The sequence below is a fragment of the Meles meles genome, chromosome X, assembly GCF_922984935.1.
Source record: "Meles meles chromosome X, mMelMel3.1 paternal haplotype, whole genome shotgun sequence".
Lineage (NCBI taxonomy): Eukaryota > Metazoa > Chordata > Mammalia > Carnivora > Mustelidae > Meles > Meles meles.
The window spans coordinates 132,202,484-132,229,161 of record NC_060087.1 but is presented as its reverse complement, the minus strand read 5'-3'; the positions used below and the strand labels follow the sequence as shown (position 1 = coordinate 132,229,161).

Genomic DNA, 26,678 nt, shown 5'->3' with positions numbered 1-26,678 from the left:
TAGAATCTATGAGGGGCGCCTGGGTGGCTCAGTAGGTTAAGCTGCTGCCTTCGGCTCAGGTCATGATCTCAGGGTCCTGGGATCGAGTCCCACGTCCGGCTCTCCACTCTGAAGGGAGCCTGCTTCCCTCTCACTCTCTCTGCCTGCCTCTCTGCCTACTTGTGATCTCTCTCTGTCAAATAAATAAATAAAATCTTTAAAAAAAAATCTATGAAAAATAAATCTCTTTCATATTTTTGTCCCTTTGAATCTACCTCATTCAATAAATTATTTGTAGGCATCTTATACTTAATATATCCATAAGTCAGAAGTCTTGATTTTCTTACTTTTCTGAATCATGGCCTGACTACCACCCAGTTGCACAAAGCCAAACCTCAGGAATCCCTGGCTGCTCTCTAACTTCCAGTCCGTCAGCAAGTCTTTTTGACTCTTCATCTAAAACAAGTCCCAAGTCTGCTTTCTTCTTTAAAGTTCCAAATGCATGCAGACTCCCGTGGCTTACAAAGTCCTACATGTTATGTTCCCTGCCTGCCTTTATAACCTTATTTTCTGTTATTCCCCTGCTCATTCACATGTTACTCAACTATGTCAAGATTATTCCTGTCTCAGGACTTTTCCATTTGTTTTATCTGCTTTGGATGTTATTCTACTAGATATTTACAAATCTTGCTTCTTTTCAGTTAGTCCGATCACAGCTCAAATGCCACCTCCTCAAAGATGCCCTTCCTGACCACTGTATTCACAGGATTCCGTCTCCTGCTTCGTAACTTTCTAGCACACCACCATCTTTTATAGCGTTTACAACAATCACAATATTTCTTGTTTATTTCTTTATGTGCTTAATTCGTTCTCCAGAATGTAATTTCCATGATCTGTCTTGTTCACTACTGCATCTCCAGTGCCTAGGGCAATTCCTAGAATATAGTAGGAACTCAGCTATGAGTTGAATGAATGAATGCATTGAGTGAACCACCAGAAATCTATCCTCACAACAACCATGACACTGAGGTGGTGATAGCAGTAATCACAGGTGCATGTTTTTCCACTGTGACTGGCCATCACTTTCGTACTAGCAGGTTTGCTGGAGTACCACTCTCAAAGTGACCTTTAGGGGGCATCTCATTCTCACAGGTCTGCTGGGTCCTACCATCCGGGCTGAGGTTTATGACACAGTGGTCATCATACTTAAGAACATGGCTTCTCATCCTGTCAGTCTTCATGCTGTTGGTGTATCCTATTGGAAAGCTTCTGAAGGTGAGTCAAATGCCCTCCTGTTCTCCTGTCATCTCAGGGGCAAAGGTCTTACGGCTAGTGAATGGTGCACTCACTAAGTTCATAGTAACATCACCTCAGTGCTACCTGGCCATCCTCACCCCAAGACAGCTTTACACATTGTTGGCCTCTTATCAGACCTCCCACACCTCTTTCCAGATCCTACCATCAGGAAAAAGGATATTCATTTCTTAATGAAATGCTTCAAACAAAGAAAGGTACAGAAAATAATATAGCACACAAACACGTAACCATCACCTCACTTTGCCAAATCTTGTTTTTTTCTTTAAAGATTTGTTTATTTTTAGAGAGAGCACAGAGCCCATCGTAGGACTCGATCCCATGATCCTGAGATCATGACCTGAGCCGAAACCAGGACTTGGACACTTAACCAACTGCACCACCCAGGTGCCCATCACTTTGCCAAATGTTAAAATTTTGCCATCTTTGCTTTAAGAAATGAAACATTATATAGTTGAATCCCTTTATGTAACCCCTCAGACTCCCTTCCGCTCTATCCAAATGTATCTGCTCTCTAGAATTTAATATCAGCCCATGATCACACAGGCACCTTAACCATACACTCCATCCCCAGGGGCCAACTCAGGTTTTTAAAAATGTCTACAACTCTCTGACAAGCACAGCTGTTGGTCTGATGTTGCTTCTAGATGAACCCAGTAGTATCTAGTGCACACTGAAGAGGGTGTCCCTATATGCCGGAGAGGCTCACTTTAGAGTGGGGACTACCCACCTGTACTTTGGAGGTGGCCTTTGGCCGCTGAAAGTCTGTAGTAAAAGTAAAGGCAGAGTCGGGGCAGTGCAGGGGTCCCTTGTGCTCTCAGATGTATAGATGTGATGGGATAAGATAAGGTATAAACGAAGAGCCCTCTCAGTGCTTTGGGGCTCTGGAACTCCAGAGACCATTATAAACCCAGGAAGTGATGGTGAAGTTGCTAGAAAAGTGTTTCAGTAAAAGCATAAGGCATTATGTCAGTTCCTTTAAATATTCTCTACTTCTGTCCACTGACATGACCTAGAAGCAAAGACATTTCATTAACAGTGAACACAGATAGTGCTCAATTTAGAATCGAGGTATCAAACTAATCCAGGGGTTAATTTTAACATCACTAAGCATGAGACAGCCAGAAAATATCTGCCCCTGATGTGATCTCCTCCTCCAGAGAAGAGCCAAGTTAAAAACATTTCTAAAAATGGCCACCTGGGTCACTCAGTTGGTTAAGTGTCAGACTCTACATTTTGGCTCAGGTCATGATCTCAGGATCGTGAGACGGAGCCCCATGTCAGACTCTGAGTGGGGTGTGCAGTCTGCTTAAGATTCTCTTTTTCCCAGTCCCTCTGCCCTCATTCCCCATCCCCCCCTCTAAAAAACACTTTTGAAAATCTCTGTGTCTCATCTTTCTGTGACCTTCACCAGTGCTCATTAAAGAGTCGGGGACAAAGTACATAACCAATGTCTGTTGAGTTGAATTGATATGAACTAGGTAAAAAGATGCAATGATAGAAGTAGTGTTATTGGTTAGAACCTGGAGGTCACAGTGAGAACCACTCAACCGCTCACGTCTGCATCAGTGGTCTGCAGCTTCTGCGGGATATATCAGGCTGCTTGATAGTCTTCCAAATTAAGTTGCAGAAAGGCTATTTCTTGTGTAGAATCTACTGGTAACAATAAACTGGCTGTGTTTCCTTGAGTGAACAATGCATATGGAAAGGGCAGTTTTATCTCTTCTTGCTTTAGGTGCTGAATATGAGGATCAGACCAGCCAAAAGGAGAAGGAAGACGATAAAGTCATTCCTGGTGAAAGCCGTACCTATGTCTGGCAGGTCCTGAAAGAGAACGGTCCAATGGCCTCTGATCCACCATGTCTCACCTACTCATATTTTTCTCATGTGGACCTGGTGAAAGACCTGAATTCGGGCCTCATTGGAGCCCTGCTGGTTTGCAAAGAAGGTGAGTGTGAGAGAGGGTAGGAGTCAGACGAAATAAGTGGGAAGGGCCAGTTATGAAAGCATCATGTTTTCATCTAAAAGAGGTTTCTCCTCCTTAGCAACATTCCCATGGAAAGAAAATACTACATTCTATGGACTGTCTCAGTAGTTCCTTTTGTAAATTTTGTGTGAAGTTCCCTGAAAGCTTTCTGGAGATAAACACATCCATCTGTGTCATCTGTATCCCAAAAGCATTTAAAACTTGTAGAAAAGCAGGGCGCCTGGGCGGCTCAGTCAGTTAAGTCCAACTGTTGATTTCAGCTCAGGTCTTAACCTCAGAGTCATGAATTCGAGCCCCACACTGAGCTCTGCACTGGGCTCTGTGCTGGGGGTGGAGCCTACTTTAAAAGAAAATAGGAGAAGAATAAACATTTGTAACTTGTTGTTCTAAAAATCATCTTAAATTTAATTAACTCTCAGGCACCTGGGTGGATCAGTCGGTGAAGCGTCTGCCTTCAGCTCAGGTCATGATCCTGGGGTCCTAGGATGGAGCCGCACATTGGACTCCCTGCTCAGTGCGGAGACAGCTTCTCCCTCTGCCTCGGCCTCTCCTTATGCTCAGGCTGTGTCTCTCTCTCTCTATCAAATAAGTAAAATCTTTTTTTTTTAAAGATTTTATTTATTTATCTGACAGACAGAGATCACAAGTAGGCAGAGAGGCAGGCAGAGAGAAAGAGAGAGAGAAGCAGGCTCCCTGCAGAGCAGAGAGCCCAATGCGGGGCTCAATCGCAGGACCCTGGGATCATGACCTGAGCTGAAGGCAGAGGCTTTAACCCACTGAGCCACCCAGGTGCCCCTAAATAAAATCTTTTTAAATTTTTTCATTAAACGTGTTTTTATTTTATCGTTTAAGAGTATACACTAAATTAGGAAAATAAACATTGCAGGATTTTTTTTAATTCTAAGTTTTTAATAGTGAAATCAGTTTCACGGGACTTCTGTTTCTCCTTTAACTGTTAGTGCATGTCCCCACAATTTAGTGGCTAAAAATTACAGTAATCATTTATCATTGCTCATGGTTTTGTGGGTCTCTCATGGAATTTGGGAGTATGTTTACTTGGTGGTCTATCTCAGGATTTCTTTTTTTTTTTTTTAACGCTGTAGCCAGTTATTTATTTGTTTGCTTGTATATTTATTTATTGAAGAGAGAGAACAGGCATATGCACGCATGTGGAGGGAGGGGCAGAGGGAGAGGGGGATAATCTTCAAGCAGACTCCATGCTGAGCACGGAGCCCAGCTCAGTGCTTGATCCCAGGACCCATGAGATCATGACCTGAGCTGAAATCAAGAGTCAGACACTTACGTGACTGAGCCCCCCAGGCGCCCCAGAATGCCCTATAGCCCTTTAGATTCTTCCCAAGGCTTTCTAGTCCCTACCTTGAAGACTTGGATTTGGAAGAGGAAGAGAAGGGCAGGAAGAGGCACCGGAGACTCTGCCTCTCAGAACAGCAGCTGGGTGTGCAGTACTCTTGTCTGAGGGTTTCTCATGAGGCTGTAGTCAGGTAGTGCTGGAGCCAGAGTCATCCTGAATGAAGCTTTATTCACATTTCTGGCACCTAGGCTTGGAAAACTCAAATAGTTGGCGCTTTCCACAGGGTCTTTTCAGCATGGGAGCCAGAGGGTAGCCAGAAGTCTTTTTCTTTTTATACATTTTATTTATTTATTTGACAGACAGAGACCACAAGTAGGCAGAGAGGCAGACAGAGAGAGAGAGGAGGAAGCAGGCTCCCTGTGGAGCAGAGAGCCGGATGCAGGGCTCGATCCCAGGACTCTGAGATCACGACCCGAGCTGAAGGTTGAGGCTTTAATCCATTGAGCCACCCAGGCACCCCGTCTTTTTCCTTTTAAATGGACTTTTTTTAGAGTAGTTTTTAGAGTAGTTTTAGGTTTACAGGAAAACTGGGCAGAAAGTAGAGAATTCTCAAATGCCACCTGTCCACACCCCACCCACAGCCTCCCCCACTGTCCGCATCCTGCGCCAGAGCAGTATGCTTGTTACAACTGGTGAGCCCGCAGTGACATAGCGTCATCGCCCGAAGTCCTGCTGTGCACGAGGGTTCACTCTTGTTGGTTTACAGGTTACAGGTTTGGACAAATGTAGAATGACACGTATCTACCATTATAGTATCATACAGAACAGTTTCCCTTTTCTAGAAATCCTCTGTGCCCCACCCCTTCATTCTTTCCTATCCCACTCCCTAGCAACCACTGAGTTTTTAAATTATCTTATCAATACTTTTGCCTCTTCCAGAGTGTCAGATAGTTGAAATTATACAGTGCATAGCCTTTTCATATTGATTTCTTCCACTTAGTAATGCATTTAGGCTTTCTCCATGTCTCTTCATGGCCTGATAGTGTTTTTCTTTTTAGCACTGAGTAATGTTCTGTTGTCTGAGTGGACCACAGTTTATCCACGCACAGTGAAGGACATCTTGGTTGCTTCCAAGTGTTAAACAGTTACGAATAAATCTGCTGTAAATATCCATGTGCAGGTTTGTATGCATACATAGTTCTCAGGCTTTTCGGGAGATGCCAAGGAACACAGCTCCTGGATCGTATGGCAAGAGTATGCTTTCTTTTTTTTTTTTTTTTAGAGTTTTTTTTTTCCCATTTTATTTATTTTTTCAGCGTAACAGTATTCATTCTTTTTGCACAACACCCAGTGCTCCATGCAAAACGTGCCCTCCCCATTACCCACCACCTGTTCCCCCAACCTCCCACCCCTGACCCTTCAAAACCCTCAGGTTGTTTTTCAGAGTCCATAGTCTCTTATGGTTCGCCTCCCCTTCCAAATTTTTTTTTTTAATAAACATATAATGTATTTTTATCCCCAGGGGTACAGGTCTGTGAATCGCCAGGTTTACACACTTCACAGCACTCATGATAGCACTTACCTTCCCCAATGTCCATAGCCCCCTCCCCCTCTCCCAATCCCACCTCCCCCCAGCAACCCCCAGTTTGTTTTGTGAGATTAAGAGTCATTTATGGTTTGTCTCCCTCCCAATCCCATCTTGTTTCATTTATTCTTCTCCTATCCCCCTACCCCCCCATGTTGCTTCTCCATGTCCTCATATCAGGGAGATCATATGATAGTTGTCTTTCTCCGATTGACTTATTTCACTAAGCATGATACGCTCTAGTTCCATCCATGTCGTCGCAAATGGCATGATTTCATTTCTTTTGATGGCTGCATAGTATTCCATTGTGTATATATACCACACCTTCTTTATCCATTCATCTGTGGATGGACATCTAGGTTCTTTCCATAGTTTGGCTATTGTAGACATTGCTGCTATAAACATTCGGGTACACGTGCCCCTTCGGATCACTATGTTTGTATCTTTAGGGTAAATACCCAGTAGTGCAATTGCTGGGTCATAGGGTAGTTCTATTTTCAACATTTTGAGGAACCTCCATGCTGTTTTCCAGAGTGGTTGCACCAGCTTGCATTCCCACCAACAGTGGAGGAGGGTTCCCCTTTCTCCACATCCTCTCCAGCATCTGTCATTTCCTGACTTGTTCATTTTAGCCATTCTGACTGGTGTGAGGTGATATCTCATTGTGGTTTTGATTTGTATTTCCCTGATGCCGAGTGACGTGGAGCACTTTTTCATGTGTCTGTTGGCCATCTGGATGTCTTCTTTGCAGAAATGTCTGTTCATGTCCTCTGCCCATTTCTTGATTGGATTATTTGTTCTTTGGGTGTTGAGTTTGCTAAGTTCCTTATAGATTTTGGATACTAGCCCTTTATCTGATATGTCGTTTGCAAATATCTTCTCCCATTCTGTCAGTTGTCTTTTGGTTTTGTTAACTGTTTCCTTTGCTGTGCAAAAGCTTTTGATCTTGATGAAATCCCAATAGTTCATTTTTGCCCTTGCTTCCCTTGCCTTTGCCGTTGTTCCTAGGAAGATGTTGCTACGGCTAAGGTCGAAGAGGTTGCTGCCTGCATTCTCCTCAAGGATTTTGATGGATTCCTTTCTCACATTGAGGTCCTTCATCCATTTGGAGTCTATTTTCGTGTGTGGTGTAAGGAAGTGTTCCAATTTCATTTTTCTGCATGTGGCTGTCCAATTTTCCCAGCACCATTTATTGAAGAGGCTGTCTTTTTTCCATTGGACATTCTTTCCTGCTTTGTCGAAGATTAGTTGACCATAGAGTTGAGGGTCGATTTCTGGGCTCTCTATTCTGTTCCACTGATCTATGTGTCTGTTTTTGTGCCAGTACCATGCTGTCTTGATGATGACAGCTTTGTAATAGAGCTTGAAGTCCGGAATTGTGATGCCACCAACTTTAGCTTTCTTTTTCAATATTCCTTTGGCTATTCGAGGTCTTTTCTGGTTCCATATAAATTTTAGGATTATTTGTTCCATTTCTTTGAAAAAAAATGGATGGTATTTTGATAGGGATTGCATTAAATGTGTAGATTGCTTTAGGTAGCATAGACATTTTCACAATATTTATTCTTCCAATCCAGGAGCATGGAACATTTTTCCATTTTTTTGTGTCTTCCTCAATTTCTTTCATGAGTACTTTATAATTTTCTGTGTATAGATTCTTAGTCTCTTTGGTTAGGTTTATTCCTAGGTATCTTATAGTTTTGGGTACAATTGTAAATGGGATTGACTCCTTAATTTCTCTTTCTTCAGTCTTGTTGTTGGTGTACAGAAATGCAACTGATTTCTGTGCATTGATTTTATATCCTGACACTTTACTGAATTCCTGTACAAGTTCTAGCAGTATTGGAGTGGAGTCTTTTGGGTTTTCCACATATAGTATCATATCATCTGCGAAGAGTGATAGTTTGACTTCTTCTTTACCAATTTGGATGCCTTTAATTTCTTTTTGTTGTCTGATTGCTGAGGCTAGGACTTCTAGTACTATGTTGAATAGCAGTGGTGATAATGGACATCCCTGCCGTGTTCCTGACCTTAACGGAAAAGCTTTCAGTTTTTCTCCATTGAGAATGATATTTGCGGTGGGTTTTTCATAGATGGCTTTGATAATATTGAGGTATGTGCCCTCTATCCCCACACTTTGAAGAGTTTTGATCAGGAAGGGATGCTGAACTTTGTCAAATGCTTTTTCAGCATCTATTGAGAGTATCATATGGTTCTTGTTCTTTCTTTTATTAATGTGTTCTATCACATTGATTGATTTGCGGATGTTGAACCAACCCTGCAGCCCTGGAATAAATCCCACTTGATCGTGGTGAATAATCCTTTTAATGTACTGTTGAATCCTATTGGCTAGTATTTTGGCGAGAATTTTTGCATCTGTGTTCATCAAGGATATTGGTCTGTAGTTCTCTTTTTTGGTGGCATCCTTGTCTGGTTTTGGGATCAAGGTGATGCTGGCCTCATAAAATGAGTTTGGAAGTTTTCCTTCCATTTCTATTTTTTGGAACAGTTTCAGGAGAATAGGAATTAGTTCTTCTTTAAATGTTTGGTAGAATTCCCCTGGGAAGCCGTCTGGCCCTGGGCTTTTGTTTGTTTGGAGATTTTTGATGACTGTTTCAATCTCCTTACTGGTTATGGGCCTGTTCAGGTTTTCTATTTCTTCCTGGTTCAGTTGTGGTAGTTTATATGTCTCTAGGAATGCATCCATTTCTTCCAGATTGTCCAATTTGTTGGCGTAGAGTTGCTCATAGTATGTTCTTATAATTGTCTGTATTTCTTTGGTGTTAGTTGTGATCTCTCCTCTTTCATTCATGATTTTATTTATTTGGGTCCTTTCTCTTTTCTTTTTGATGAGTCTGGCCAGGGGTTTATCAATCTTATTGATTCTTTCAAAGAACCAGCTCCTAGTTTCATTGATTTTTTCTATTGTTTTTTTGGTTTCTGTTTCATTGATTTCTGCTCTGATCTTTATGATTTCTCTTTTCCTGCTGGGTTTAGGGTTTCTTTCTTGTTCTTTCTCCAGCTCCTTTACGTGTAGGGTTAGGTTGTGTACTTGAGACCTTTCTTGTTTCTTGAGAAAGGCTTGTACCGCTATATATTTTCCTCTCAGGACTGCCTTTGCTGTGTCCCACAGATTTTGAACTGTTGTGTTTTCATTATCATTTGTTTCCATGAATTTTTTCAATTCTTCTTTAATTTCCTGGTTGACCCATTCATTCTTTAGAAGGATGCTGTTTAGTCTCCATGTATTTGGGTTCTTTCCAGCTTTCCTCTTGTGATTGAGTTCTAGCTTCAGAGCATTGTGGTCTGAAAATATGCAGGGAATAATCCTAATCTTTTGATACCGGTTGAGACCTGATTTGTGACCCAGGATGTGATCTATTCTGGAGAAGGTTCCATGTGCACTAGAGAAGAATGTGTATTCTGTTGCTTTGGGATGAAATGTTCTGAATATATCTGTGATGTCCATCTGGTCCAGTGTGTCATTTAAGGCCTTTATTTCCTTGTTGATCTTTTGCTTGGATGATCTGTCCATTTCAGTGAGGGGAGTGTTCAAGTCCGCTACTATTATTGTATTATTATTGATGTGTTTCTTTGATTTTGTTATTAATTGGTTGATATAGTTGGCTGCTCCCACGTTAGGGGCATAGATATTTAAAATTGTTAGATCTTCTTGTTGGACAGACCCTTTGAGTAGGATATAGTGTCCTTCCTCATCTCTTATTATAGTCTTTGGCTTGAAATCTAATTGATCTGATATAAGGATTGCCACCCCAGCTTTCTTCTGATGCCCATTAGCATGGTAAATTGTTTTCCACCCCCTCACTTTAAATCTGGAAGTGTCTTCGCGTCTAAAATGAGTTTCTTGTAGGCAACATATAGATGGGTTTTGTTTTTTTATCCATTCTGATACCCTGTGTCTTTTGATTGGGGCATTTAGCCCATTAACATTCAGGGTAACTATTGAGAGATATGAATTTAGTGCCATTATTAGCCTGTAAGGTGACTGTTACTGTATATTGTCTCTGTACCTAGGCTCTCTCTTTGCTTAGAGGACCCCTTTCAATATTTCCTGTAGAGCTGGTTTGGTGTTTGCAAATTCTTTCAGTTTTTGTTTGTCCTGGAAGCTTTTTATCTCTCCTTCTATTTTCAATGATAGCCTAGCTGGATAGAGTATTCTTGGCTGCATGTTTTTCTCGTTGAGTGCTCTGAATATATCATGCCAGCTCTTTCTGGCCTGCCAGGTCTCTGTGGATAAGTCTGCCGCCAATCTAATATTTTTACCATTGTATGTTACAGACTTCTTTTCTCAGGCTGCTTTCAGGATTTTCTCTTTGTCACTAAGACTTGTCAATTTTACTATTAGGTGACGGGGTGTGGACCTATTCTTGTTGACTTTGAGGGGGGTTCTCTGCATCTCCTGGATTTTGATGCTTGTTCCCTTTGCCATATTAGGGAAATTCTCTCCAATGATTCTCTCCAATAGACCTTCTGCTCCCCTCTCTGTTTCTTCTTCTTCTGGAATCCCAATTATTCTAATGTTGTTTCGTCTTATGGTGTCACTTATTTCTCGAATTCTCCCCTCATGGTCCAGTAGCTGTTTGTCCCTCTTTTGCTTGGCTTCCTTATTCTCTGTCATTTGGTCTTCTATATCACTAATTCTTTCTTCTGCCTCATTTATCCTAGCAGTGAGAGCCTCCATTTTTGATTGCACCTCATTAATAGCTTTTTTGATTTCAACTTGGTTAGATTTTAGTTCTTTAATTTCTCCAGAAAGGGCTTTAATATCTCCAGAGAGGGTTTCTCTAATATCTTCCATGCCTTTTTCGAGCCCGGCTAGGATGTTCAGAATCGTCATTCTGAACTCTTGATCTGACATATTACCAATGTCTGTGTTGATTAGGTCCCTAGCCTTTGGTACTGTCTCTTGTTCTTTTGTTTGTGGTGATTTTTTCCGCCTTGTCATTTTGTCCAGATAAGAGGATACGAAGGAGCAAATAAACTAATAAAAGGGTGGCAAAGACCCCAGAAAAATGTGCTGTAACCAAATCAGAAGAGACCCCTAATTGTGAGGGAGAGAAAGGGGATAAAAACAGGTTCTGGAAAAAAAAAAAGGAAAAAAAGGAAAAAATTTAAAAAATAAAACAAAAAAATATAAAAAAGAAAGAAAAATATATATATTTAGATGAACTAGTCAAAAAACGTTAAAAAAAGAAAAGGGTAAAAGTTTTAAAAAATTTAGCAGAAGAAGAAAAAAGAAAAAAGAAAAAAAAATTGAAAAAAGAAAAAAAAATTGAAGTAGCTGCAAGACTAAAGAATCATGGGGAGAAAGCCATGAGTTCCGTGCTTTGCTTTCTCCTCCTCTGGAATTGCTCTGCTGTCTTAGGAATTGAACCTGCTTTCTCCTTGATAGATGAACTTCGTCCTGGCTGGATATTTTGTTGATCTTCTGGGGGAGGGGCCTGTTGTAGTGACTCTCAAGTGTCTTTTCCCGAGGCGGGATTGCACCGCTCTTACCGGCGGCCGGACTAAGTAATCGGCTCGGGTTCGCTTTTGGGAGCTTCTGTTCCCTAAACGCTTTCCGTAGAGTTCCGGAGGACGGGAATGAAAATGGCGGCCTCCCAGTCTCCGGCCCAGAGCAGCCGAGAGCCTGGGGCCCCACTCCTCAGTGCGCCCCCAGAGGACAGCACCCAATCACTCCCGTATCCCCAGCCTCTAGCCGCGCTCCGAGCTCACCCAGCCCGCGACCAGTTCAAGGTATCCCCGAGCTGAGAGTTCAGTCCTCGGCTCTGTCTCTGCAGCCGGCTTCTCCGTTCTAATACCTGCGAGCTCTCCGACACTCTGACACCCCCGATCCTTCTGTGACCCTGCGGGGCCTGGGGCCACGCTGACCCCGCGTGGGCGTCACCCTGGTTTAGCCTCTGGAGCAATGTCCCTCAGTGGAACAGACTTTTAAAAGTCCTGATTTTGTGCTCCGTTCCTCCGCCGCTTGCCGGGAGCCGGCCCCTCCCCCCGCGGTCTATCTTCCCGTCGTTTTGGATTCACTTCTCCGCCAGTCCTACCTTTCAGAAAGTGGTTGATTTTCTGTTTCTAGAGTTGCTGTTCTTCTTCTCTTCGCTCTCCCATTGGATTTGTAGGTGTTTGCAATGTTTAGATAAGCTATCGAGCTGATCTCCTGCTACCTGATGTAGTCTCAGGCTGCTACTTCTCCGCCATCTTGACTCCTCCCCTCAAGAGTATGCTTTCTTTTGCAAGAAACCGCCAACCTCTTTTCCAAGGTAGCTCTATCATTTCGCATGAATGAGACTTCCTGCTGTTCCTCACCCTCACCAGTTTTTGGTGTTGCCAGTGGTTTGGAATTTGGCCATTCTTACAGGTATGTAGTGGTATCAAATTGCCTTAATTTACATTTCCATGGTAATATGTGGTGTGTGAAGCATGTTTTTATTTAAAAGATTTTATTGATTTTTTTGAGAGAGAGAGCACAAACAGGGGGAGGGGCAGAGGGAGAGGGAGAAGCGGACTCCCTGCTGAGCAGAGAGCCCAGTGTAGGGCTCCATCCCAGGACCCTGGGATCATGACCTGAGCCAAAGGCAGACACTTCACTGACTGAGCCACCCAGGCGCCCCAAGCATCCAACTCTTGATCTTAGCTCGGGTCTTGATCTGAGGATCATGAGATCAAGCCCCATGTTGGGCTCTGCACTGGACGTGGGGTGAGTGAGTGAGTAAATAAATAAATAAATAAATAATCAAAACATGTTTACATATAAAATATAAACAAATAAATTTAAAATCAAAACAATTAATTGGCAGGAAATTGACTTAAAAAGTCAACAGAGACGCACCTGGCTGCCTCAGGCAGTGGAGCATGCAACTCTTGGTCTTGGGTTTCTAAGTTTGAGCCCTACATTGGGTATAAAGGTTACTTAAAAATCAAATCTTTATTTAAAAAATTAAATAAATAAATAAAATCAATTTTTTAAAAAGTAAAATCTTTTGAAAAAGTCAGCAGGTATTTTAGTCTGGATAAGATGGGAGAAACATAATGCCTTTATCTCCCACTGAGCTCAACTATAGAACCTTGACAAAATGCATAGCCCAGCCATTTGAGAATCCAAAAAATCAAATAGAACAAACAGGTCAAAAACAGCTCCAAAAATTGAAAGTTTGGGTATCAGAATTTAAAGTACCACCAAACTGGCAGGGAGTTTCTGTTTTTATTGCCCTTCAGTATTCCCCAAATGGGCAAAGGATGTGAATAGATACAGAAATGATGAACAAGTATGTCAAAAGGTACTCAGCATCACTGATCATCAGGGAAATACAAATCAAAACCACAAAGAGATACCACCTCACACCAGTCAGAATGGCCAAAATTAACAACACAGGAAATAACAGGTGTTGGTGAGGATGTGGAGAAAGGGGGACCCTTCTTGCACTGCTGGTGGGAATGCGAGCTGGTGCAGCCACTGTGGAGAACAGGATGGAAGGTCCTCAAGAAGTCAAACATAGAACGACCCTGAGACCCAGCAATTGTACTACTGGGTATTTACCCAAAGGACACAAAAATACAGATTCAAAGACATACACAGACCCCAGCGTTTATAGCGGCAGTATCTACTATAGCCAAATTATGGAAAGGGGCCATCCGTTCATTGACTGATGAATGGATAAAAAAGTTGTGATGTGCGGTGTGTGTGTGTGTGTGTGTGTGTGTGTGTGTAGGAATATTATTATATGATGGACTATTACTCAGCCATAAAAAAGAATGAACTCTTGCTATTTTCAATGACAGTAATGGCACTAGAGGGTACAATGCTAAGTGAAATAAGTCAGAGAAGGGCAAATGCCATATGATTTCACTTGTGAAATTTAAGAAAGAAAACAAATGAACAAATGGGGGGGAAAAAGAAACAGAGAGGTAAACCAAGAAACAGACTCTTTTACTATAGAGAACTCAGTGATGGTTACCAGAGGGGAGGTTCAGTGGGAGGAGGTTACACAGGTGGTGGGGAGGAAGGAGGACACTTGTGGTGAGCACTGGGTGCAGTATGGAACTGCGGAATCACTATACGTACACCTGAAACTCATATTACACTATATGTTAACTAACTGGAATGAAAATAAAATTTTTTTAAATGTGTATTTTACATACTGTCAATGAATAACTGGAAACCAAAATGAAAGAACAAATGTTTACAATAGCTCCAAAAATTGAATGTTTGGGTATCTAACAAAAAATGTCCATTGTCTGTATGGTGAAAACTACAAAGTAAAAGAAACCAGAGAGACATACTGTTTGTGTGCTCTAAGATTCAACATCGTAAAGATCTCAGTTCTCCCCAATCTATAGTTTCAGCAGGCTTTTTTTGTGGTCACAAACAAGCTGAAATTTATATGAGAAGGCAAAAGTACTAGATTTGCTAAAATGATTTTGCAGAAGAATAAATTTGGGGTAATAATCTTACTCAGTTTTACAATTACTACAAAGCTGCAGTAATCATAGCATGTATTAGTTAATGGAATAGACCTATAGATCAGTGAAATAGGATAAAAGTCCAGAAATAGATCCCCACAAATAAGCCCAATTGATCTGGTGCAGAAATAACTCAAAGGAGGCATCTTGTCAACAAATGATGCAATGATCGTAGACCTTATAGTTATACAAAGAGTAACTCAAAATGAGTTATAGCTCTAAATGTGATATATACAACCATAACACTTTTAGGATATCTTCATGACCTGGGGTTAAGAGAAGGTTTCTGAGAAAACATCACACAGTCCCTAAAAGAAAAAATTGATAAATGTGACTTCATCAACACCCGTAATTTTTGCTTTTGTAACAAAAAAACACTTTTAAGAGAATGAAGGGACAAGCTACAGACTGGGAGGAGATATTTGCCAATCACATATCTGGCTAAGGATTGAAGTGATATATATAAAAATATGTTCCCAATAATGAAGATATTTTTTGTTTTATATATGTATTATACATGTGTATTATATGTGTATGTATTATATTATAAAACATTTTATTTTATAAAACATGTTCTCAAATCTCAATAATAAGGAAAAAAACACCAATTTTTTAAATGGACAAAATAGGAGTGACTGGGTGGCTCAGTCGTTAAGTGTCTGCCTTCGGCTCAGGTCATGATCCCAGATTCCTTGGATACAACCCCATATCAGGCTCCCTGCTCAGCGGGGAGCCTGCTTCTCCCTCTCCAGCTCCCCCCGTGCTTGTCTTCCCTCTCTCTCTATGTCTCTCTCTGTCAAAAATAAATAAAATCTTTTTAAAAAATGCTAAAAAAAAAGTAAATGGACAAAATATTTGAATAGATAATTCACCAAAGAAGATATACAAGTGCCAAATACATGTAAAGATGTCCAGTATCATTGGCCATTAGGAAAATGCATATTAAAACCACAATGAAATACTGCTACAAATATATTGGAATACCTAATGTGATAATTTAAAAATTGTTAAGTATGCTGGTAAGAATGCAGACCAACAGGAAGTCTCATACATTCTTGCTGGGGATTCACAGTGGTATAGCCACTCTGGAAAACAGTTTGGCAGTGTAATGTTGTGATTTAAATAAACTCTATATTTGGTTTTCATCTCCTTCTTGGTAGAGCTTCTAAACCCTTGAGATTTTCTGTGATGAGAACAGTAACGATGTCTTTTGTTATGTTACTGAGGTGATTTTTGGACCCTACACCTACGGATGGGGGCTGATCACCGGTAGAGTCAACAAAGTGATTAGCGGGCTGGAATTTTCAGTCCCACTTGGCCCCAGCCCCCTACCCCTCCCCCACGAGGGGAAAGGAGAGAGGGGCCGAATATTGAGCTCAGTTGTCAACGGCTAAAGATTTAAGCAATTACACCTATGTAATGAAGATTTCATAAAACAAAAAACAAGGACAGGGTTCAAAAAGCTTCCAGGTTAACCCGTGGGAATCTACACCATCTCCGGGTAGATAGTTTCTGAATTAAGTTAAATTGTAGGATGCCCAGCTGATATCACAGAATTGCTTGGTGGTAGGGAAAAACCCATATACACTGGAATTAGTGTCACAATTACGGGCCGTTTCTTATAAAGGTAAATATACACTTAATTTCCATTCCTGAGTATTTGCCCTAGACAAATGAAAACTTAATATTCACATAAAAGTCTGTATGTACATTAATGTTCACAGCAGCTTTATTTGTAATGGCTGAGAATTGGAAACAAGCTAAATGTTTTCCAACAAGTGAATGCTGAAACAAACTGTGGTACATCCATACCATGAAATACTCCTCATCAATAAAACAGAGTGAAGTACTGATACAGGCAACAAAATGGGTGAATCTCTAAGGCACTATACTGAGTAAAAAAGCCAATCTCAGAAGGGTATATATTGTATGGTTCCATTTATATGACAATCTCAAAAATACAAATATATTGCAATGGGAAACAGATCAGTGGTTGCCAAGGGTTACAGTTAGGGATGTTGGAACTGTCCTGTGTCCTGATGGTTGGTGGTTTTGTGTTAAGACCCATAGGCTTGGGATGCCTGGGTGGCTCAGTGGGTTCAGCCTCTGCCTTTGGCTCAGGTCCTGATCTCAGGGTCCTGGGATCAAGCCCCGCTTCAGGCTCTCTGCTCAGCAGGGAGCCTGCTTCTTCCCTGCCCCCACCGCCTGCCTCTCTACCTACTTGTGATCTCTGTCTGTCAAATAAATAAATAAAATCTTAAAAAGAAAAGACCCATAGGCTCACACACCAAAAGTAAAAGTCAGTTTCACTACTTGGTGATTTTAAAAATAAAATAAAAAGAATCCAAATGTTTTCAGACAGATTTACCTGTAATTTAAATTTGTATAGGTGAGTTACTTTCTTCATCCAATCAAAGATTTACTTTCAAGTGTCAAGAGTACAAGAAAAAAGAACATGATAAACAAAAATCTTTCTGCTTAAAGTAAGCCTGCAAAGAAAATTTCCCAATCAAATGAAGACAACCAACAAATTCAGTAATTAAAGCATGTTGCTATACATGGTGTTCACTTAAAGTGTGATTATAGGTGTTTAATATTGATTATTGTTATTTTGGTCATAATACTTTGCAAAAGTAAAAAAAGTTAAAAGCATAATAGAAATTTTCTGTATTTAATTGCCTATGTACACACTTTCCTTGAACAGTATTCACAGTTTTATAATCTTTCCCTTTTATATTTGTTCTGAACACATGCATATATATATATGACAGATGATTATATGAGCTTGTATTTTGCATGTTTCTTTAATTTCATTTTCTGAGTGATTCATTTTTCTTGTATTTTATATAAGTACCGGTCTGCAACAAAATTGAAGTGAAAAAAAGTCACTTACCCCAAATAGTTTTAGAAGAACTGACACCGAAGAAGCAATACTGTGGTCAAGTTAACAGGTTAGGGTTAACCCAAGAGACAAAGCAGTAGGTGAAGTGAGGTCTTCTCCTAGTGTTGATTTCCCATGATAGGGTTCTCAAAAGCAGGTGAATGTTCTCACTTCTTTTTCAGGGAGTCTGGCCAGAGAAAGGACACAGGACTTGCCTGAATTTGTGCTGCTTTTTGCTGTGTTTGATGAAGGTTAGTGATCTGCAGTCTGAACTTGGGGCTCCTAAAAAAGTAGGATATGTTAATTATGTTAATTTCATCTGGTGTTTGAGAATAAGGGCTGCTGTTGTCCAGAGGAAGTGATTATAGAAAGATCATAAACTACTGTTCAGGAATGAAGGAGATGGGGATGAAACTGAGTTTCAAGGAAAAGTACAGCCTGAGTTCCACTGGGAGCTATCCGGTAAGAAGATAGAGGAGCTTGATCACAGGCTGGGCTCATGCCCTTCATTATATTTGTCCGTCCGCCTGTTGATGAACGCTCGGGCTGCGTCTGTGTTTTGGCTTTTGGAGGTAATGCTGCAATAAACACAAGGTGCCGATATCCTGTCGAATTAGTGGGTTTATATTTGGGGGCTAAATACCCGGAAGCGGAATTACTGGATCTCAGGAAGCTCTATTTTCAGCTTCTTGAGGATCCTCCACGCTGTTTTCCAGAGCGGCTGCACCAGCTTGCACCCCCACCCACAGTGCGGGAGGGCTCCCCTTTCTCTGCATCCTCGCCCACACCTGTCGGCGTCCTCACTGGTTAGTTTTAGCCCTTCTGACTGGTGTGAGGTGGGATCTTACTGGAACTGGCTCATCTTGAGACGGAAAGTTTGGGAGCACCTGAGGGGTGCAGCCGGTCGAGCATCCACTCTTGGCTTTGTCGTGATCTCAGGGCCTCAGGATCAAGCCCCGTGTCCGGCTCTGACTCATCAGAGAGTCTGCTTGAGGATTCTTTCTCTCGTCTGTCTCTGCCCCTTCCTCCTCTAAAAATTTAAATAAATCTTTTGAAAAAGTACCGAAAGTGTACCGTCTTTAGATAGCAATTCCCCGTTTCCCCCACCCCTCTGCTCCTGGCCGGCAGCATTGCACTGTGTCACTTAAACCTCTCTGTGTGTCAGTGTCCTCACATCGAAAACTGCACTGGTAGTCCTTTCTTCATAGCACAGTGGTGCGGATTACGTGATCTAAATTAAGCAACTTAGAACTTCTGCCGCCGCCTCCTGTCCCATCTCATCCTCCCACACTGCCTCTTCAGAACTGAGGACCCATCATCCCTCTCCTGACGAGTCCCCTGTCTTTTCGCATCCCCTGACGCCCCATTATTCTGCCTCACCGCTCAGGCCCCAGCCACCTGGGGCACCGTTTGTGTCGCACTCGTTCGTGCTGTTACCTCTGCCTAGAAAGTGACGTGTTCCCTTCTCCTTCCAGTCTGGGTTAGGAGCCTCTTTATATGTTCCCATCGCACCTGGAGTTTCCTCCTTATCCTACAAAACCATCACTGCCTGCTTGTTTGATTTTATATCCCTCGCCCTTCAAGTAGGGTGAAGTCCCTTCCCCTTTCTGTGTCTGTATTAGCCTGTTCTAATCTCTGTTACATGATTCTTCACTCTGTTATAATTGTCAGCTTCTCTAGTCGAGCTAAATTGTAAGCAGAGAAGACACAGTCACTGTCCTCGATGCCTAGCACTCAGTAGCGCTCAGTAAATGTGTTTGGCTGGGTGCTTCAGAAACGTCCAGCATTCGCTGTCAGCCCTTTACACAAAGGGCCAAGTTCAGGGAGACAGCTGTCCAATAATAATATTTACAGCACTTTCACTGTTACTAGTCTCAGGGAGGAGGTTGGAAAGCTTTCATGTTCTTGGGTTTTCATTACTACAACTGAGTGAAGCAATTAGGACAGGGCCTGAGAGCCCTTTTCTAAGATGATTTTCATTTGCTTCCTTTTAAATGACTCCGTGAATGAATAGAATGAAGTCCTCATGGCACCAACTAACCAATATTCTCCCTTCTCGTTATCGTTTGCACCATCCCTCCCCATCTACTGTCGTGGACAAATATAGGGAGAGATAATCAGTTTGAGCAGGAAATGTCTGCCTTTTGGTAATTGTCTTCGCCTTTCTCTTACTGACTTGGAGCGCAAGTCATCCATGCCTACTGTGCTAACAAAAATGCTTAAGCTGTGAGCAGTCTTTGCCCCATGGGAGGGAAGGAGACAGGGAGGGTGACTCATGAGACAGACACTTGATGGGCCCTGTCTTTGCCTCCTCTCTCATCAGGGAAAAGCTGGCACTCAGAAACAAATGAGTCTTCTGATCCGGCATCTACTCAGGCCCGGCGTGAGATGCATACAGTCAATGGCTATGTAAACAGGTCTCTGCCAGGTACGTACTCACCTGCTCCAGAATCTGCAGGGTCAGGGCATCTGGGTGGCGCCATCGGTGAAGCATCTGACTCTTGGTTTCAGCTCAGGTCATGATCTCAGGGTCATGGGATGGAGCCCTGCTTTGTGCGCCGCCCTCAACAGTGAGTCTGCTTGAGGTCCTTTCTCTCCCCACACCCTTTCCTCCACGCATGCTCCCTTGCCCTCTCTCTGAAATAAATAAAGTCTTTTAAAAAAAGAATCTGCATTTACCACCAGAACTTTCTTCTCCGCGTCTCTTCAGACAACTCTGTGTCCCAGAGGAAAGCCCACTGAATTCGGGCGTCTGGTGGGGTCTTAAACTGAAGTGGCAGATTCGTCTTTCAGTCACCTAAACACGAAGGCCTGCCTGTGTACACAGAGCTCACAGATTTCTCTTTTCTTTTACTTAAATGTATGTGGACAGCCAAGGCTGAACAAATATTTAAGGGAAACCTGAAAAATAACGGATATGCAAAGATAAAAAATAATAATAATCCCAGAAGAAAAGAAGAAATACTTAGAAGAGAACTTGTCGAAAGGTCTACTTAGTATTTTCATCAAGATTCAAGAAGATACTGCATCAATCAAGTAATAATATGATTTTCTGAAAAATAATCAAACCAAGAGTGTGCTCATAAAAGTTAGGAATATGATTGTGAAGATACAAACTCAATAGAAGGAGAAAATCTCCCAGAAAGTAAAACAAGAAGATTTGCAATACACTTTTAAAAAAGATTTTATTTATTTATTTGACACAGAGAGAGAAAGAGATCACTAGGCAGAGAGGCAGAGAGAGAGGGAGAAGCAGGCTCCCTGCTGAGCAGAGAGCCCAATGCGGGGCTCGATCTCAGGACCCTGCGATCATGACCTGAGCCAAAGGCAGAGGCTTAACCCACTGAGCCACCCAGGCGCCCTTGGAATACACTTTAAAACAGATTTTAAAAACCAAAGAAATGAGAGAAGTGTTAAGGATGAAAATATTTGAGTCTTCATATTCACATTTTCCAGCAGGATAAATTAAAAAAAAAAAAAAAGATCCCCAAACAGAATTATGATTGTGGAATTTCAGAGAACAAAGAGAAGATATTATAGCTTCAGGTCCCATATAAAGGCACGAGAATTCAAATGGCTATACCATTCAGGGATTTCTAGGCCTTACTAGAGAGTTTGGACTTGAGACAGACAACAGATAATGGTAGCTAGTTTGAATTAAGATGGTGCGGGTAGTAATGATGATGAAAAATATGTATATTTGAAAGCATCAGGAGCCAAAATAAGAGACAGCTGTGCCCTAGTACTTAACGGGGTGAGATCTAAACATACAGCTGCTTGGGTTCCAATTTAAGCAAGTTAACTAATCTCTCCAGGCATCAGTTTCCTCTCCTGATAACAATAGTTTTACATTCATGTGGTTATTGGAGATGAATGAGTCAAAACTTGTAAAATCATTTGAACAGTGCTTGATCTAAAACAAGTGCTTGGTAAATATTAGTATTAATTATATTGCCATAATTAGTGTCAGACTGGACTTAAGAAGTAAGAGTGGTGAGAAGAATAACTCTCACTTGCATAATTTTGATATTGGTCAGAGAGAAAATATTTATTAACGAGAATAAGCCTTGGGCTGAGTCCTAGGTGATCCATCATTTGATGAAAGGTCAGGAAAGGAGGCAAAAGAAGGGGAAACCCCAGAGAGGTGTTGGCACAGAGGCCAAGGGCGGAAGACCTTGGCAAGAGCTTTAGTTGGGCAGTACCCTAGCATCCTTGGAAAGTTGCATTCCAGTCAGGAATAAAATTTGAAGGTCAATTTGTCCATCCTATCCTAGAGACATGTTTTCCGTTTCAAGTTCTCTACTTCTTGACCATAACTGTCTTATTCCTATGTTCTAGGTCTGACTGGATGTCACAAGAGATCAATTTATTGGCATGTGATTGGAATGGGCACCACCCCCGAAGTGCACTCAATTTTTCTTGAAGGTCACACATTTCTTGTGAGAAACCATCGCCAGGCCTCCTTGGAGATCTCACCAATAACTTTCCTAACTGCTCAGACATTCCTGATGGACCTCGGCCAGTTTCTACTGTTTTGTCATATCCCTTCCCACCAACATGGTAATATCTGTTGATCTTGAATATGAGTATTATAAATATTCAGCTCTTCTCTTACTGTCTGCTGTACCTTGAATGTAAGAGGGCTTGAGTGTTAGTAGTCCCGGGGAATTTCTAGTTAAATGACTATGATGGTAGTGATGCCCGGAGCAGTGAATAGCAAAGACAAGAGGCTATCGCAGCAGTCATCGTGAGACTCCACACCACTGGTGAACATGGAGGCACCCCAGCACTACCTGGAAGGAGGTGAGAGACCTGGGAAGTACAGAGCCTGTCAGGGATAGCGGACCCTCGGAGAAGCAGTGGAAGCTGGTGAGCGCATGTGAAACACCCTGTGAGGCTACAGACTTCTTCATGAGGGCTTTGCACAGGGTTAGAGGTCCTGTCTAAGCAAGTTGGGGCAACAATACAGTCTCAAACTGTTGTTAATGTGGCCTCATTTGTAGCTGCAGACTGAAAATTCATGTGACACGATCACTCCACCCCCATTTTCCTTCTTGTGTATTTACTCTGCTAACTCTTTATATTGGCTCATTCTAACATCCCTCTTCATCTTCTCCTCTGCGGTGGCCCATGAGGGTTGTTGGAGGAAAATGTCGTGTGTAACAGCACTTGTTTGTTCTAGCACTCTTCAGATTCCTTGCCTTGGAAAAGAGATTTGATCTGGCTCCACCTCCACTGTTTTCCCCTTATGGTTTATGAGCAACATTGCCTTGTTTACAGTTCTCTATAGTGATGAAGAGTAGGGGCCTCTTTCCTCATCTGTTGTATAATATTTATGAAGCTTTTGACAAGATGTTAGAGGATAAAGGAAGTTGATCCTAAAGTCACAGAGGAATAGCTCATTTACTTGGATGCAGGTTGGTCATTACCTAGTGTGAGGAGTTTACTTAATGTTTTATTATTTTGACTTATTCCCACTGATTTTAATCCTCATTTTCCAGAAAAATGCTTTGTCTTATTAGACCACAGACATTTTTAGATCTAGAATGAGTGATGTTTAAAGCCACATGAACCCCAGACTAGTTGCTTGCCTCTCCTGAAATCTACCATATTCCCCATCATCTAGTAAGGTCTGCGTTAGTATCGATTTTCAAAATAGCCCTATAGCATAGCTTGGGTAGGAATTATTACTCTCCACATAGTATAAAGCCAAAGGTGAAATTGAGATTGTTGAGTAGACTTGCTGTAGGCCTTGCAACTAGTCACAGGCAGACATGCTCTTAAAATATGTAACGTATTGGGTGCCTGGGTGGCTCAGTGGTTAAGCAACTGCCTTAGGTTCGGGTCATGATCCTGGAGTCCCAGGATCAAGGCCTGCATCCGGCTCCCAGCTCCACAGGGAGTCTGCTTCTCCCTCTGACTTTCGCCTCTCTCATGTTCTCTCTCACTGTCTCTCTCTCAAATAAATAAAATCTTTTAAAATATATATATGTATATATATAAAACATATATTTCCTTAACTGTTAAGTTGTACCTTTTTGTTTTGATGAACTTGGAATGTCTTAAAATTTATATGTACAATGACATTTTTCCTAATAAACATTAAACCAATGGTTTGTATCATAATTCAGTGGAGTACATAGAGAAATCATTAAGCAACTGGCAGAATAGAGAGCTGGTCTGAACTAGGCATCCAAATGCTGAAAATACAGCTTCTCAAGTTATAATTAGGGAACTGAAGTGTAATAGGTTCAGAGCCAATTCCAGAAGGAATGTATTCATACATATTATAAGAGCAAATGAGTGAGTTTTAAAAAAGGGATAAAACATATAATGGAGGAGAATCAGGCAGAAGGGAAGTGGTGAGTGCAAAGATCATAACCTGAAAGTCGCAGCTGTGGGAGAGTGGTAAGATAAGGCTATCGGTGTGGGGAAGGGAACACTTAGGAGAGGGTGCTGAAGGCCCAATGAGAGACAACAAAGTTGTAGAAGTTAAGCAAGTCTTACAGGAATCTGACATTGTTGGGTTTGTCTGACCCCAGGTGGTATGGAAGCTTATGTCAAAGTAGATAGCTGCCCAGAGGAGCCCCAACTACGGATGAAAAATAAGGAAGAGGAAAATTATGATGAAGATCTTTATGACTCTGACATGGACGTGATTAGCTTTGATGATGACAACTCCTTTCCGCTCATGCAAATCCGCTCAGTTGCCAAGAAGCACCCTAAAACTTGGGTGCACTATATTGCTGCCGAAGAGGAGGACTGGGATTACGCTCCCTCAGACCCCAACCCCAGCGACGGGTAAGCGCCTCTTAATGCTTGGTATGAACTCGTCCTCATCTTTAAAATGTTATTCCCAATTATTCAGAACAACCAACCTTCAAGCCATGTTCATGGTTAGGTACAGATGCGGGGTCAAATAAGACAGCCTTACTAACATAGCTAAGCGTCAGGCATACTTGTATTTTTCTCATGCCTTTCCACTGATTAAATCATTTCAGCTCTTTTAGAGCTGGATTTTAGCCACTTGTCCTCGACCTAGAATTCTCCATCCCAACATCTCATCTGTTTGTGTCTCATGCAGAAGTTATAAAAATCTGTATTTGAACAATGGTCCTCAGCGGATTGGTAGGAAGTACAAGAAAGTCCGATATATGGCATACACAGATGAAACATTTAAGACTCGTGAAACTGTTCAGTATGAATCAGGAATCCTGGGACCTTTACTTTATGGAGAAGTTGGAGACACACTGGTGGTAAGTTGAAGAGAAATAAAGTTGGGTAATTATGAAGACAAAGTCTGGAGAATTCTAAGTTTCTAAAAGCTTCATAATTGAGCCTTGTGTTCCAATGTATATGATCTTCTAAAAATTATAAATGTTATACAAATAAATACAGTTTATAAATTTGTTTTTAAAATATGAGTATGTAGAATACAAATACAATGCCACCCATTAAACGTGTCACCCCTTTGAAACAGTTAGTACATGGTCTTCAATACATATCCTTATATAATTTTTTTCCACTAATTATATAGTACAGGAATCACCAGACTATGGCCTATGAGCCTAATATGGCTCATAGTGTGTTTTTGGATAACTTGTGAATGTAGGTTTTACTTTTTTTTAAAAGATTTTCTTTATTTGAGAGAGTGAGCAAATAAGAGAGGAGCAGAGGGGCGAGGAGAAGCAGACTCCCTGCGGAGCAGGAAGCCCAACACAGGGCTCGATCCCTGGATGGATCCCAGGACTCTGGGATCATGACCTGAACCAAAGGCAGACGCTTCACCCACTGAGCTGCCCACATGCCCTGGATATTACCTTTTTAAAGAGTTGTAAAAAATAATAAGACAAACGTGACAGAGACTAGATATGGCTCATGAAATCTGGAGCATTTACTCTCTGGCCTTTTCCAGAAAATGTCTGCTGACCCTTGATACAAGGTGTTAAGAAGGCTTATGCTGCAAAGAACAGGAAACTCAATAAGCCTTGGTTTTGGTTTGTTTTTTTTTTTAAAGGGGGGGGATATTTTTTCACAATCGATTTGGAGATAGAGGGTTGTTTGTGTCAACTCAGCTGCTCCGAAATGTTGTGAAGGACGCTGATCATTATACATGGAGCATTGAGCAGAATACCATGAACCTGTGACCAGTGCCGGAGGAGGACTCCAACTACATTCCATGCCACCTGCTAGGAAGAGAAATCCAAACACTCTGCCCACGGCATCTTGGTAACAGATATCTCTCAGCAGCCAGCGAAGGGCAGTTGGCCTCTGTGTAGCCCTCTTATGCTGAGACAGAAGGATCCCAACTCCTCCCCCAGGGAGTCTGAAATACTAAAATACTGAAAACTGAGGGTCTGCTGATACATGTGCCTAAGCAGAACAAAGGAGTACTCCCTGACACTGACCGGGCAAGGTGATAAGCCGGCTATAGGCCATGGGGGCTCAAGTCGGGGCCTGGTAAGGAGGTGGCCCAGGCCCAGGCCCGTTCTTACATGGCCAAACAGGGCTCCAAAGGCTGTGCACAAGGACTGCCTTTCCCAGTGTGGAGTTTTATTAGATACTGCCAAAGTGCCTTCAGCAGTTCTGCCCCAATTTATACCCTCACCAAGAGTGTCTGACCGTGCTTTCCCCACATCATTGACAGTATCTATTATAAGCCTTCAGAAAATTTTCCAATTTGATGAGATAAGTATTTATATATTGTCTTCATTTGCATTTCCCTGCTTAGTAGTGAAATTGCATATTGTTTCATGTTTGTTTGTTTGTTGACTATTTACATGACACCCTCTGCAAATTGCCTGAAATTTTGTCCAGTTTTCTATTAGAATGGTTGTCTCTTGCCTACATGTTTGTAAAAGGCTTTATGCAATGTGGATATTGGCACATTGTTATTTTTCAAATATTTTTCTCAGTCTGTCCCTTGCACTTTTGTCCTACAAAGATTTTTAGTCTTTATATAGTCAAGATCTTTTTTTTTAAGATTTTATTTATTTATTTATTTATTTGACAGAGAGAGAGGGAGAGAAAGCGAGCACATGCATGAGCAGGGGGAAGAAGTGTGGGGAGAGGGAGAAGCAGACTCCCCTCTGAGCAGGGGACCTGAAGCGGAACTTGATTCCACGACCCAGGGATCTTGATC

At 41.7% G+C, this 26,678-nt stretch overlaps 1 protein-coding gene across 4 annotated transcripts in view; it reads left to right on the top strand.

Annotated features, from left to right (window-relative positions):
* The window catches only part of F8 (coagulation factor VIII), a 117,451-nt gene that overhangs the window by 16,027 nt on the left and 74,746 nt on the right, over positions 1–26,678 (top strand). For 3 of the 4 annotated variants that reach the window (XM_045995022.1, XM_045995021.1, XM_045995023.1), the window contains 7 exons: positions 1,132–1,254; positions 3,029–3,241; positions 17,719–17,787; positions 19,860–19,964; positions 21,875–22,096; positions 24,079–24,337; positions 24,621–24,792. In XM_045995022.1, coding sequence (XP_045850978.1) covers positions 1,132–1,254; positions 3,029–3,241; positions 17,719–17,787; positions 19,860–19,964; positions 21,875–22,096; positions 24,079–24,337; positions 24,621–24,792 — 1,163 coding nt within the window. The remainder of the gene's footprint in view (positions 1–1,131; positions 1,255–3,028; positions 3,242–17,718; positions 17,788–19,859; positions 19,965–21,874; positions 22,097–24,078; positions 24,338–24,620; positions 24,793–26,678) is intronic. The other variant, XM_045995024.1, reaches the window with a different exon arrangement.